Below are 14,161 nucleotides of genomic sequence, written 5' to 3'. Positions count from 1 at the left end.
ATGAGTGGCTAAGGTTTCATTATGTAGCAATTTTCAGAAGCAGCCTTCTAAGCCCTGTGAGAGGATTGATATCTTCAAACCAGTAGTATGTTATTTCCCATACAAACTCACTTTAATTAGCTTGATTTCTCTATGAAAATCCAAGTCAGCTAGGAGACTAAATGATGGAGAGCATTAAATATCCTTCTTAACTGACCACATCACATTGGCACCCGAGTTGTTCATGAACCAGTTTCTGAACAGTTCAGCATTTTCAGCTCAACTGATCAGTGCAACATCCTGTAAAACAGCCCCCTGCAAGCTGCAGTGTAGTTCAGCACCCAGGGACAGACTCTCAGGACACTGAAGTCCGTGACCAATTGCCCTCAAGAACACACACAGAATAAAAGCCACAGTACAGGACCGTAAGAGACAGCAAGCTTGTCACAAAAAGGTTAAGACAACTGATGTGGGTACGGGTGTCTTAAGGGCACTTCCCCTCCTGCATTGATTTAGCTGATGCTAAATAAACAATTGTTATTTCTCCAAACCTTCACATCCATCTTTTCCGTATCTACCTATGAAACACTACATGAGGATCTGCATGGCCACTTCCACACCCAAAAGAATTTTCACACACTAAGTTCTTCTCAAAGGGGAAGGAAGGGCTAGTAGCCTACATGGTATATACTTCAGAAACAAGGAAAAAAAAGCCAAAGTAGGAAACAGAGGCATTGAAATCCCTTCTCCACTACAGATCTGCTCTCAGGCTGCAAGGTGGACAAGATTTATGGAGGTACAGTAAAAGCATGAATACCTGCAATTATAAACTGGGCTGAAGCCATGTTGTAACCCTTGTCATGATTTCATCTGTTTTCTAGAATTGTGATGTCTGGTATGAAGACAATCACCATATACAGCTACAGTTACAGGTCTCATCTAGCAACTGTGCACCTGCTCTTCCACCCCTGTTTGTTTAAAGCTCAGTAGCAACAACTGCTGTAGCAAAGGCTGACCAGATTTCTCTGCACATAACCATGATCTTGTTTAGAGCTACAGAAATAGATAATATGGTGGTTAAGCAAGATACTAGGTCCCCTTTATTATGGGCTTCCTCTGAGTGTTAAAAAAACTGCAAGGAAGGGGAAGAGAAGATGAATTTCAGTGGTGTAGTACCTCCCTCCCCACCAAGCATTCAGAATCCTTGTGAATGTTGCTCATCCTTGCAGAAGAGTTCTAAAATGGGTTATCTTTTCCCACCATATTAAATCAGATAGGCTTGTTCCAACTAGGTTAAAACCAAGCACAGGGGAGCTGTTTTAAAATAGTTATCCTGTACTAAAATGTCTTACATTTGACTCCTGGACAGACTTTCTATATGAGAATTTCCAGTTACATCTTGAGGTGTTAAGCACCAAAACAGGAATCATGTGAACTATTTTAAAAGCTGCTTATCACATAGGAAAATGTCAGTCAAAATTCAGATCTTCAACTAGATCCTTCTACGATTATTAATTTAATTATAACTATGTATGTGATTTCTAATATGCTCCAAATAAAGGCAAAGGACAGTATACACTGATCCCTACCACAGATATGAAGATACAGTCACACACACACTCCTGATGTATCAGTCATCATGTACTTTTAAAGTCAGTTTTATCAGGTGTCATCTCTCAGCTCAAACAGCAATATAATCTGGTACATTAGGAATGGCTCATGTTTATGATATTAACAGCAGATTTCTTCAACCTTCTGTTGATGGATGCCAGGAAACAAACAAGCAGGAGCTGTTCTTGGATATGACTATTCAAGTTCTAGCAATGTCCTATTCATAAAATTAGGATGCCAGGTGATAATTCAGCTTCAGCAGTGCCGTAGTTCATCCTCTAAGATGTAGATTTTTGTTTTTAAGTCTTTTAGTTCTCCTTGAATTTTACGTGTTAGTTTGTTTCCTTGGCGGATCTCACGTAGAATTGCAAGATCCTGGTCTGGTCCCAAATTCATAGCCACCTAAAAACAAAAAGAAAAGTAGATTATGAGAAACAAAGCTGTACAGAATACAAGTTATGGAGTATTATGGTAAGTATATGAAGGAGAGAACTTTAAAGGAGACCCTTTGTAGCCAGCAAAGAGGATGTGCAAGTTAATAGCACTAGGATAATGCACATCACCAATAGAAAGGTGCTCCAGAACCAAAAATAAAGAACAAAGCTTCCATGTTATGTTCTTGTATTATAGTACTAGCAAGATAAAAATATTAACAGAACATAACCATGTTGACTCCTTTCTAGTTCCTGTATTATTTAGAGACACACAAAAAGAGGCAAGTTAAAGTATTTATCAAGTAACTCGTATCTAGTTTTAAGTACCTCAGGAGATAAGATGACATTTTATCTTGTGCTATTTCAACTAGAGGTGTCCTAACTGCTGTGGCTGACCTGCTGCCCTCTGAACTGCACAGGATTCAAGAGCAGCTCAAGTCCAAAGCTTGATTCAGACAGTGCCACATGGCCTGTACTGAGCTGAATAAAGCCTGCAGGATAATCAGAATTCCTGATGGCAAGCTGGCCAGGGCTGACATTTCCTGTCACCCTGCAACTAGATGGAAGTGGCTGGGCTGGTATGCTCTAAGGCCACAGCACTGGAAGCTGCTCTAAAATCCCTCTATTCTCTTGACCCACTGTGGTTTCTTATTGTGTCATCATGTCAAAAATGTTAATATGCAAATCAGGAAATTTAGTCATCTCTAGTCATTTTGACCTCAAGTGATGAGAAGGATTGAATGATACTCTGGAGACTTCTTGCAAGTGTTTTGTTCCCCTGCCCTCTTGTGGTTAACAGTGTTAAGAAATTGAGAATACAATGGAGAGCACACCCACAGATATAAAACATACAAGTCTCCAGTAAAGGCACCATGCACACTCTTTCCCCTTGGTCATATACTGCTGTTAGTCCTTAAAGAATAAAGTTGAAAAATCCACAGCCCATTAAAAAAAACCAACCCAAAACCAAAAAAAACCCAAACAAATTGAAGCCTTCAATCACAATAAATGCATTAGTCTGCATAAACTGAACTGTGCATCTTAAGTACAGGAAAAGAATGAATCAGTAGCACCGCCAGACTCCTGCAGGAGAGTCTAAGCTATGCAAAGATCATCCCCTCAAGCATATTATAGACAGATGTCTCATCCTTAACTCCAAGCAACATCAAGGCTGTGCCTTCCCCTGTAAGCTGTTCTGATGTTCATCTACACACCTGGAAACTACTACAGAGAACACAGCTTCAACTTCCAGCCACTGCTTCTGCAGTAATTTTTGCAAAGTCACAAATTACATACTAAAGTAATAAACAGAGTGTTCACAATACTTAAGGCAATGATCAACCTCTTACTGGAACAGAACCAAACACTCTGGCTCTCACAAAGAAAATAAAACATCATTTTCTTTGCAGGATAAACTTCTGAATCAAACCACTGCCTTGCAATTTTGAGAGTGCTTATGTGATACCTGTAGCTTACTTAGCTCTAAGTAAGCTACAGGTATCACATAAGAACTTTTGAGAGTGGAAACAAAATACACAGCTAATGTATAGCAAGGACAGTTCTTGGTAAGCTTGATGCCTAATTGATAAACAAAGACAAATCTTTTTTGCTTTGTATAATACAGAGGAGGCAAGTTTTGTCAGGTACTAATATTTAAAGGCACACTTGGAAAATGAATTATTAACCCTAGAGGAATACTACATTAAATACTGAGAACACGTCTCTATAGGATAAGCCCACAACAGTCTGCCTCAGAAAGACTTCTCTGTTACCTTATAAATCCTCTTCTCTACATCTTTCAGTTTCTGCTGAAGCTGTTTAATGTCATTCTTGAAGCCCTCTACTTCCATATTACGACGTTTTTCCAAGGCTTCACATCGCTGAGTCATCAGTTTCAGGCGCTTCCCCATCTTTTCTGAGCGTTCCTATGGAGATGAAAACTCAATAGGCTGTACAAAATAAATGCTGGAAGATCACCACACAGCCAGCAGATGGTTACACACTAATTACCTGAAAGAGTTCTTTGCCAGCATCTCTCTCCTCACGGATCCTAGCCACCTCCCCTTCCAGGGAGACACACTGCTCTCTGTACATGTGTGACAGGTGCTTTTCCTGCACTAGCTTGTCTTGCAGTAACTAGGACATAGGAAGAACAGAAAAAAATTAACTCAAGACTGTGCTTACAAAACTTCCCCTGCCCCGGACAAGCAAGTGTGATAACCCTGCAATATGACAGGAAAATGAAAATTAACTGGAACTAGAGCTCGTAAGTATGTGAGGACAAGATTCTAACATCAGTCCCATTACCAGAACCTTTGAATTAAGTTACCAGTTTTGTATGACTGCTCATCATTACAAATAACATTCAACTAATGCTGTAACTCCCCTTTCATAGCTGCTTGCCCAGTACTGCATTTCAGAGACATCCGCATTCAGGGGGAGATGGAAACAATTCCCTATTGCCTGTTTACTTTCCAATTGCATATTCTCATCTCCCAACTTCTCACATGAAGTGTAGTGGAAGAGGAAGAAAAATTCAGGCTGCTAGAGAAGAGCTGGAATATATCAACTGAGAGGACTTATTCACCCCTGACAGCATCAAGGAAGATCCAGACACTGCATTCTAAGACCATTAGCTCAGAGCACTTACAGGAACAGAGAGCCACACGCAGTCAGCAGGTTAAAGACTGTTCACTTATCACATGGCTTACAGAAATTGGGATTTTTTTCTGAGCATGAAAGAAATGGACAGTGACATGCCACCATAAATCCTAACTATACATTTTATCTGAAATTTGAAGGTGATGCTGATTTTGAAGCAGGAGGAGTTTTTTATTTAGATTACTGCCAACAACAATGTAACTTAAGGCAATCCAGTGCAACTTTGAAACTGCTGCTAGTGACTGTGTATTGTGCCAAAGCCAAGGTGCTTGCAATTTTCTAGTCAGAAACTGTTAAAGAGTGCTCTACGGAAGACAGAGAAAAATTACCTTTATTTCTCTGTTGTGGAGTTTTGATGCTCCATCACTTGCTTGAAGCATCTTCTTCAGCTCTGTCTGCTTCTTCTGTCCTGACTCTGTGCTGAAAGCAAGATGATCCAGATCTTTGCCAAGTTTCCTCAACAGACTGTCCTTCTCTGTCATCCATGCTTTCTCATTGGCTCTGGCATCAAACTTGAGCTGGAGAAAGTCCCGGGTACTCTCATATAAGAGATTTTGGGTCTTATGGAGCCTGCAAAAAGGGATCCCAGTGGAGTTAACTTCTTTCCTAGTACCTACCTTAATTTCATCAGTCATCACTGCAAGTTGGAAGAAGCACAGGAGAAGACACATGGTCTAAATGTGAGTTTAACTCTTCTCATCTAATGAAAGAAGTGCTCTTCTTCCACTGTGAGAGAGGATTTTTAACAAGCAGATTATTCCACTCATCTTCCACGTACACTACCAGATGGCTGCATAACTTGCTTTTCTGCCTGCTGCAGAAAGCAACACACTGGAAGTCATAACATTTCTATTGCTCTCTCTCTCTCATCTCATGACAACATCATGGTCATGCTCTCACACTCACTTTTCTGTTATAGCTTTTATCTTTTCCTGGTCCTTCTGATGCCGGACCTCAGCTTCCTCCATCTGAATCCGCCTGTCCTCGAGTAGTGCCTCAACCTGTTCCTTGGTTAACCGTGTCTGTTCTTCTATCTGAGCCTGCAGGGCCTTCACCTGCGTAAGCAAACAAAGACATTACAGAACAAGACCTCACATCTGCTCTGCTTCTGCTGAATTCCAAGATTTAGATCAAAAACTGTACCTGATAATACCTTTGGCAGCTCTAATTTCTCTCATCTTTTGTTTTTGTTGTAATACTAAGTATTTCAAACAACTAAATCATTAAAAAATGCTGTAGGCAACAGAGGCATACTATAAGGAGCAACATTAGATTGTTAATATTTTTGTATTGTTAGGATTTAAATTGTACACATCTAACAAATCCTGTGGAATATGCAGAGACACTTCTGTACCTTTGCTTGAACAAATAATGTTAATAATGATAATAAAAAAAACCAACCACCATCAATATCTGCTCTACGAGTTCATCCATTATTTACTTGATTCATCCTTCCTCATACTTTGCATATAGCTTCTGGCATCTTCCCCAGTTCATGATTCTGCACATTTTATCTTTCATTCTGTCATGCTACTTATACCTAAAGCTTTATGGAAGCCTAGAAAAGGGAACACTTCATTGTATCAGTGCACTTTATGGGGCTGCCTAATACTGTCTCAAACACATTGTTTTTGTCAAACTTCCACAAAACACCCAACCCTGCACATCTTCAGTGGGTTTCATGTAAATTCATATCTGCTATCAAATTATGGGAGATAACATCAATTACACATTCTATACTTAAGGAGAACATATTTCAGTTTACATTACTGGAACATCTGCTTACAAAAAGCTTCCAGAATCAGTTCTTAAATTTACATTCACAGCAATGAAACAGCTAAGTAAACTGTTTGTTCACTGACAAAGTGTGAATCCATAGTAAGATGCAGGGATTTATACAACTGGTACATCTACATCTTACCTTAAGCAGACAATATTTTTGATCATAATTTTCTGCAAGCCAGCAATTATGTCCATCAGTTAGCAAATGTTTTTACCTGTAGTAGAAGTGTGTCATCATCTTTTTGATCTCTCAGAGAACTTCTTAATTTCTCTCCTTTTGCTGCTGCTTTTGAAGCGCTCTTCTCCGTACCTATTGAAGAAATTCAACTGAAGTAGGAAAGGGTTTTCCAATGTACTTGCAGTACCTTTCCAAGCATGACATATTTGTGTTCTGGTGGGCCTACAGGAACAGCAGAAAGCTTTCCACTGCTACAGTCACAAAGACTTCTAGGAGGGTTAGCTGAAAGAAAAGAATTCTAGAACTTTGGGTGATCACATACCTTTATCCCCTCCATCATACTGCATTATTTAGGCACCCTCCTAATTTTGTTGGCATACATAGAAAGAAAACTTGTCATGTTTTCTTAAAATAAGTGATGAATAGGCAGATGCCACAGCTGCACAAACATCAAGGCTTGAATGAGTTTTGAGCTTGTTGGCTAATTTCAATCCATTTTATGAAAGAATTATTTCAAAAAAGAAAATTAGGCATGTGGGCCCATACTACTGTCTGCACAAAAGGCAAGCAGAACCTGACAGCTTGGAGAGGCTGTGGCAAAGGTGCCTGCACAGCTCCAGAACAGCCACATGAGGGTCATACAGCCTCCCCCTCAGCTGAGGGCATCAGGGACATGAGAGCCAGCTAAGCTATTTTAAAGGATGATGAAGGGGAGCCAAGAGTACTGCATGGATATGTACAGACACATTTAAGGAACTTAATGGAGATTTACCAAAGCATTCACAGACAGGAATTATTTTGGCATACAGGAGACAGACATACAAAAAAAGCAAGAGCTGAGCTGCTGTTACTCAGCTTGGTGTGGTACCTGTGCTAGAAACATCATCTTGTTCTTGGGTCTCTGCTGGCCTTGGCAGAACAGTAACCTACAAAAACAAGACAAATGCACTGAGCATCTACTTCCCGAAGTGCAATGGTCAAGAACAAACCTTAAAAAGTTAAAATGAGATATCCAAAAGAACAGCATTACCTTACTTCTACCACAAGACAAGGAAGACATTCACAGGCGTAATGCCCATGTTGAAAAGTTTCCTTTATCATGGCTGAGTTTTGCCATTACTGCCTCTATATTTTTCACCAGAACAAGTGGAAAGTAATTCTGCCTTTGATGGCTTCATTAGGATGAAAATCAGCACCCTCAGCAGGAAAAAGAGCATTTTGGAGACAGAGAGAAGAGGAAGGTGATGATATTATTTCCTTCTTTTATACTCCTTGTCTCATTAAGAGAAACATGAAGCTTCACTTATCAGCACATTCATTCAAGATACTGAACAAGCCTGAGATAGAAGCTAAGTGATAAAAATACTGAAACGCAACTGTTGAACTGAAACCCACCTAAAAAAAAAGGAGGCCATGAAAGAGCAGGTTATAACCCCAATGCTTATCTTTAGGTTGATATTACACAATAGGCTTAATTTTAGAGCTACCCTAAACCAGGAATTTTAAAGCTTTTGCAAGATTTTTGAAGAGCTTGAGCAGTGCAGAGCAACCATGAACAATGCAGCATATTTCAGCCTTTTTCTGCACCTTATTCAAGACAAATCCTGTATTCCTGTCATAGTCCCTTGTATATCCAAACCACTCATGACTCTGCTGATTAGGTTCAGCTACATTGCACATCATATGTGCTGCCATTTGAACAATTCAACATCACTTCTGAAATATGCAACACAATGCTGTCTAGAACGGATGGCTCTCTTCAGCAATCTTCAGCCCAGGAAACTGCTGCAGCAACCCCGACACATTCTTCTTTACTGAAGCTCTAAGAGACACGCATTCTGAGATAGTTGAGCTTCAAACACTGTGACTGGTCATTTTCTGCACTTCCTTTTTTTCCCTTTTGTGGTGTTCTTGCCAACTTCTTGACAACCATTTGCCAGATAACTTCAGACTCCCATCTGACATTTCAGAGACCGAGCTGGAGGTATGTTTTGAAGGCAGGAGGAGGCTGATGCTAAGAGGATCTACTTCCAGTGTGCTTGTTCTTACTTACCTTTATACTAAAACCTGATGCTGCTACAGACCCCTCTTGCTTTGGGCTCATTTAGCAACCTTTGACTTGTGGGACAGATCTGGTCTGTGGTCAGACTCTGGGATACAGATACTCACGTTAAAATCCAAAGAGGAGATCTACAGAAAAATGGAACTTGCCTTATGTGGAGGCTCCTTATGAAAATATGTAACTTCTCCTTCATCTGCTCCCAGTATAGCCAGGAGTTGTTGGATTTTTTTCTTGTCCTCCAATTCCCTGGAATACAAAGGAAGTGAAAATAGACAATAGAAAATATACAAATAGAAGTGGACTTAAAAACCAAAACATCACAACATTGTGACACACTGTCCTTTTACTTTACCTGTTGATGCTTGCAAGTTTTCCAACCTGTTGCAGATCCTGAGAATACTGCTTTAAAAACAAGCTCCCAAAGACATTCCTGATGTTGTCAATACAAGAACACCACCAATTTTGCTGAGCTTGGAGCAATGTCATACTCTTTTCAAGTATGACAATACTATGTAGGCTGATACAATAGCGCACGGTGAAAAGAATTTGCATTAAGAGTTATGAACTACCTAAAATTCTCTCAGATTTTAGGTGTCCACAGTTTTTAAATCAAACTACATTAAGGGCTGTAGCAGACTTTTGATCACACTCCTGAGAAGTATCAAAGCACACCAAAACGTTTTGACTTAAGTTCTTAAATCTTGAATGGAAAAATTCATGCTGAAGCACAGAAAGAGAGGAGGAAGAAGTAGCAGAGACAATATGTAATGAATTGACCACAACTCCTGTTCCCTGCCACCCAGTGCTCCTCAGGAGGAGAAGGACATAGAAAATTCATGAGCTAAGTTGAGCTCATGAAGAGAGGTGTTGGGAGAAGAGAGGTGCTGGGGAAAGGTATTGTAAGACCTGGGTTTATTTCTCATTATCCTACTCTGATTTCATAGAATGGTTTGGGTTGGAAGGGACCTTCGAGATCATCTAGTTTCAAGCCCTTTGCCACAGGCTGGGAGCCTTCCACTAGACCAGGTTTCTCAGAGACCCATCCAACCTGGCCTTGAACACTCCCACAGATGGGGCATCCACAGCTTCTCCTGGCAGCCTGTTCCAGTGGCTCACCATCCTCATAATGAAGAATTTCCTGCCAACAACTACTCTAAACTCACCCTCTTTCAGTTAAAGCCATCCCCCTCACCCTGTCACTACAGGTTCCTCCTGCAGCAGTCCCTCTCCAGCTCTCTTGTAGGCCCTCTAAGTGCAAGAAGGCTGCTAAGAGAGCTCCTTCTCTTCTCAAGGCTGAACAGCCTCTACTCTCTCAGCCTGTCTTTGTAAGGCAGAGGCTGCAGCCCTCTGGTCATTTAATTGTTAATAATTTCCCCCAGTCAAGCCTGTTTTGCCTGTGATGGTAACTGGTGAATGAGCTCTCCATCCTTATCTTGACCCATGAGTCTTTTCTTGTATTTTCTCTCCCCTGTCCAGCTGAGGAGGTGAGTGACAAAAGATGCCTTGGTCTTGGTGGGCATCTGGCATTCAGCCAAGGTCAACCCACCAGAGACAGCTTCAATCAAAACTTCACAATCTGTAACACACAATTCAAATCTGAACCAATTTCTGCTCTTCCTTCTACTATCAGAAAAGGAGAAGTAATAACTGGAAACATTTAGCAGCCCAACAGATTGCACTACACCTTCACTGCTATGGTTTCATAGGAAGTATGGAGTAATTGCTGCTCTGGCTGAGAACAATTGCTGCTGGCAGTGCCTCAGCCCCCACACAAGACAGCCCACCTGAGTTTCAGACGGTCATTCTCCGAGTACAGGCGAAGCACTTGCTCCTTCTCCTGGAAAAGGTACACCTGCATGTCACTCAAAGCCTTCTGCAGCTCTGCAATCTCCTCTTCCAGGTGGCGGACTTCCCACTGCAGCTGGTGCTGAGTGGAGAGAAAAAGGGACTTGAAATGAAACAGAGCACTGGACAACACTTACAAACTTCAAACTGCTCGTGCTCCGAGTCTGGAACTGGGATAGAACAGCCAGCTCAAGAATTATTTTAGTCTCCTATAATATTTGACCAGATGAGGGCAGTATTGGAAAAATGATATTAAAATGTTTCAGCTGGGAGTTCAGAGCCCTGAGAATCACTGTCACTACACAACAGTGAAATAAGGCCTCAGCTTAGGTCTCCAGTGGTTTAATTTCCACACTGGTGGTCAGAGCAGGTATGGGGAGTCTGACACCAACAAAAATCTAGCAAAGCCTCAAACAGCATTTACTTTTGAAATAAATCACTGAAGGACAAACATTAAAATATCTGCATGGTTTAGCAGTGAGAAATCCAGCTAGTTATTATGTTTCATTTTTCTCACCTGGTATAGGAAGCTGCCAACCACTCCTGTATGAAAAAAGCATTATTTTGCAACCTGCCCCTCTTTTTCCCACATGACAGTAAGATGTACAGTACATACTTCCCCAAGGACTTTCAGGCTGCTTCAAGTATGGCCAGTGCTTGAGGAGGCACCTCAATCACCTCAGCAGTCACTGTTTTATTCCCAAAGAATCACCCACAACGACAAAGACGACTGCTAGGCAGATACATGCTATAGTTTGTATTGGGGCACTGCATATCTTGCAGACATTCTTTAAGATTTCTTCCTCTTAAAAAGCAAATTTTTAGATTTCTTCTCAACAGCTTATGAACTCCACTGTAGTAAATATGAATTATATCCATAAGTCAAAGCCTATTAAATGTGGACAAAAGAGCATTCCTTCAATGCAAGAAGCAAGGGAAAGAAGCTGGACAATACGGGAAATGAGCATCTAAACTCAGGCCTTAACATAAAAAAAAATGCAAAATTCACACTGTGAAGACATAACCAAGTTATAATAACTTTTGAAGAACATCCTACAGGCATGTTACTGTTTGATTTGACAGAGGACAGACAGCCAGATCTTAAAATCAACCACCAAAATCTACTTATTTCTTCCTAGCTCTACCACATTACTGGTAAATCCCCAGACTTCTGCGCTGAATTTTCAACTGAATAAAAACACTAATCTTGTGAATATAGTCCATCATTGCTCAACAACTCATTTCCTAACCTGTTCATCATAGGTTTGTTTGTATTTCTCCAGCCTTTTCACCAATTCCTCGTGCTCCTCATCGAAGTCAGCAATCTTCTTGCGGTAATATTCCAGCAGCTCGTGGGAGGGGTTCAGATGGGCCAAGCGCTCACTGACAGATGGCAGGGGAGAAAAATCCTCCTGACTCGGACACCGGGACTCAGCAGATCTGGAAGAGGCACGGGGCGTTGGCAGCCTGGATAGAAACAGCCTCTGATGACATGTAAGCTTCAGACGGGAAAATTAAAACACTTTCTAAAGTAGCGAAAAAGACTTTAAATTTTTACACAGATTAGTTTGACTGTTCTCTGCGTATTAGCAGGAGATCAGGGCATTTAGGAGAACCAAGAATTTTGATAAAAAGCAGCTTGCAGGTGTATTGTACTGTGGAGGAGGGCCCAACCCATGGAAAAGATAAAAAAAGGGGTCATGGAAGCAAAGCCTCATACATTATTTGGGGAGGATGACTATGAAAAGAGGAGAAAAAGAATAGAAGGCCAGAACTCAGGGGATAAAAAGTCCATTGCTGTTCAATTAGAAGCAGCAGCCACTGTGAAATAAACATGAAAACAATTTGTGACAGTCCCTATCGGACACCCAAACAGAAAAACACTTCCTAAAGACACACCACTGAATGAAGACTCAGGCCAGCTAATACACCAGCCATTATAATCTAGGAATCTATGTGCTTTCCTTTCTGGTGTACTTGATGTTCTCATCCACACAGCTTGTCCACCCTCAACACTGAAATAGATGCTGCCAAGTTCTTGAATCTTATGTTGAAGTGCTTCATGGAAAGCAAGTCGATGCTATATAAATCAAATCAAGGATATGTATAATTACATACTGTATTTTTCCTCAAAACAATATTTGCAAACAGAGCTTCACAGTTAAAAAAAAAAAAAAACAAAAAAAAAACTTAGAAAGTGCTCTTTTCATTAGTTATATTGATGCAACAATTTTTTTTTTTTTTTGTAAATGATACTATGAATAACAGAAGCTAAGAAGCCTCTTGACTAAAGAGCTGCTTAGTCGGAATCTGGTCGGGGAGAATCAGGAATTTTGATTAAAGAGCGATTCGGCAGGTGACTCTGAGGCAAGGGTGACCTTTATGGGGCCACTCACCAAAGCTGCTTGGATCAGAACCCCAGTGCACACCCATGAAAACTCTGGGCACCGTAAGAAAGCATTAAATACACCAAAGTGTAAGTACTGTGTGCAGGAATTTGCTGTAGGACCAGAAACTCCTTAAACAACACACTCAGAGAAATAACACCAGAAAGAAAGAGGTAACCCAGGCACAAGCTGAACGTTTTACTGCTGAAGAGCAGCAGAAAGATGGGAGAACAAGGAAGCACAGCAGGTACAGCAGCAGACCCAGAGGTGCCCTAGGGCAAAGCAGTAAGGAAAGGGCTCGGGGAGCCAGTTCTACCGAGCATTAAGGAAAGGGCTCCGGGAGCGGCGGTGTCCCGGCAGCAGCCCCACACTCACTACCTTGGGCAGCGCGGGCTCCCCGCAGCGCGGTCCGCTGCGCTCATCGCGGCCCTGCGGAGAGCCGAGCTGTCCATGAGTGAAGGACAGCGGCTTCGGGCACCCCGGTAGGAGGGTGAAGCGGGGGGTGCCCGGCGGGAGCCCCGCTGGAAAAGCCCCGGGATAGCGGTCCCGGGATGGGGGCCCCACCACCGCCTTCGCACGGCTCCAACGGCCGAGCAACGGCTGCACTGGCCCCGCCGCGGCTTAAACGGCGCGACGCCCCGCCCGCGCGGCCTCCTCCAATCACAGACAGGCGTTCATGTGGGGCCGGCGGCCTGCGCCAATCAGCGCTCGCGATACGGGCGGCAGCTGTTCCGCGCTGGCGCGTCTGGGAGTTGTAGTTCCGGGGTGGGTGGAGGTCCTATGGCGGAGCACAGGGCCTGCGCGTATGGAGCTGTGTTTGTGAGGGCAGCGATTCGCTACGGGCAAAATAAAACCGGCAAAACACCCCTTTTCCTGTGAAAATGGCCTGGCATTCGGAAGCAGCCACAAGAAGCTACTGGCATAAATTCTGGCTGAATTAAATGTGTTGTTTAGGTTATCCCGATGCCTTTTAGCCTCCTCACCCTCCTCATGTACTCCCAGTCATACCTAGTAGTAGTGTTGCCATTTATGCACCAAACGATTTCCTAATTTATTAAGTGTGCTGGAGAAAAAAACAATTTGCTCAGCAATAGGACAGGGTTCTTTTTGCCTTAAGGCTATGTTTAAAAGACATGGACAAGGAGAAAAAAAAAAAAAAGGCTTATTTACGAAACCACAAGGTCCTTCCTCATCGCAATTTGCATCTTTCTTGTGAGGGGAA

The 14,161-nt window shown here is 42.0% G+C and overlaps 1 protein-coding gene across 2 annotated transcripts; it reads right to left on the bottom strand.

Annotated features, from left to right (window-relative positions):
• Window positions 1-1,616: 1,616 nt before the first annotated feature.
• CCDC77 (coiled-coil domain containing 77) lies at window positions 1,617-13,569 on the bottom strand. Of its 2 annotated transcripts, none has more exons than XM_041484526.1 (11): window positions 13,318-13,569; window positions 11,803-12,019; window positions 10,492-10,634; window positions 8,857-8,953; window positions 7,514-7,571; window positions 6,683-6,777; window positions 5,592-5,740; window positions 5,015-5,255; window positions 4,035-4,160; window positions 3,797-3,949; window positions 1,617-1,992 (listed from the first exon to the last, which is right to left on the bottom strand). In XM_041484526.1, exons 1-11 carry the CDS (start codon window positions 13,389-13,391, stop codon window positions 1,846-1,848), a joined length of 1,500 nt encoding a protein of 499 aa, XP_041340460.1. In that variant the 5' UTR covers window positions 13,392-13,569; the 3' UTR covers window positions 1,617-1,845. The 2 variants fall into 2 exon arrangements, with proteins under 2 accessions (XP_041340460.1, XP_041340461.1); XM_041484527.1 differs by having other exon boundaries at window positions 11,803-11,992.
• Window positions 13,570-14,161: the final 592 nt, after the last annotated feature.

The sequence above is a fragment of the Pyrgilauda ruficollis genome, unplaced genomic scaffold, assembly GCF_017590135.1.
Source record: "Pyrgilauda ruficollis isolate IOZ18807 unplaced genomic scaffold, ASM1759013v1 scaffold66, whole genome shotgun sequence".
Lineage (NCBI taxonomy): Eukaryota > Metazoa > Chordata > Aves > Passeriformes > Passeridae > Pyrgilauda > Pyrgilauda ruficollis.
The sequence above is the reverse complement of the archived record's forward strand: the minus strand, read 5'-3'. Positions and strand labels throughout refer to the sequence as shown.

What these genes read in the sequence shown, in the direction of transcription:
- CCDC77 (XM_041484526.1), bottom strand. Translation starts at nt 13,391, where the DNA reads ATGGACAGCTCGGCTCTCCGCAGGGCCGCGATGAGCGCAGCGGACCGC. An exon ending in ATAAAAGCTATAACAGAAAA is followed by an intron (nt 5,256 to 5,591) that starts GTGAGTGTGAGA and finishes CCCTTTTTGCAG; the next exon opens with GCTCCATAAGACCCAAAATC. An exon ending in TCCACAACAGAGAAATAAAG is followed by an intron (nt 4,161 to 5,014) that starts GTAATTTTTCTC and finishes CCTATGTCCTAG; the next exon opens with TTACTGCAAGACAAGCTAGT.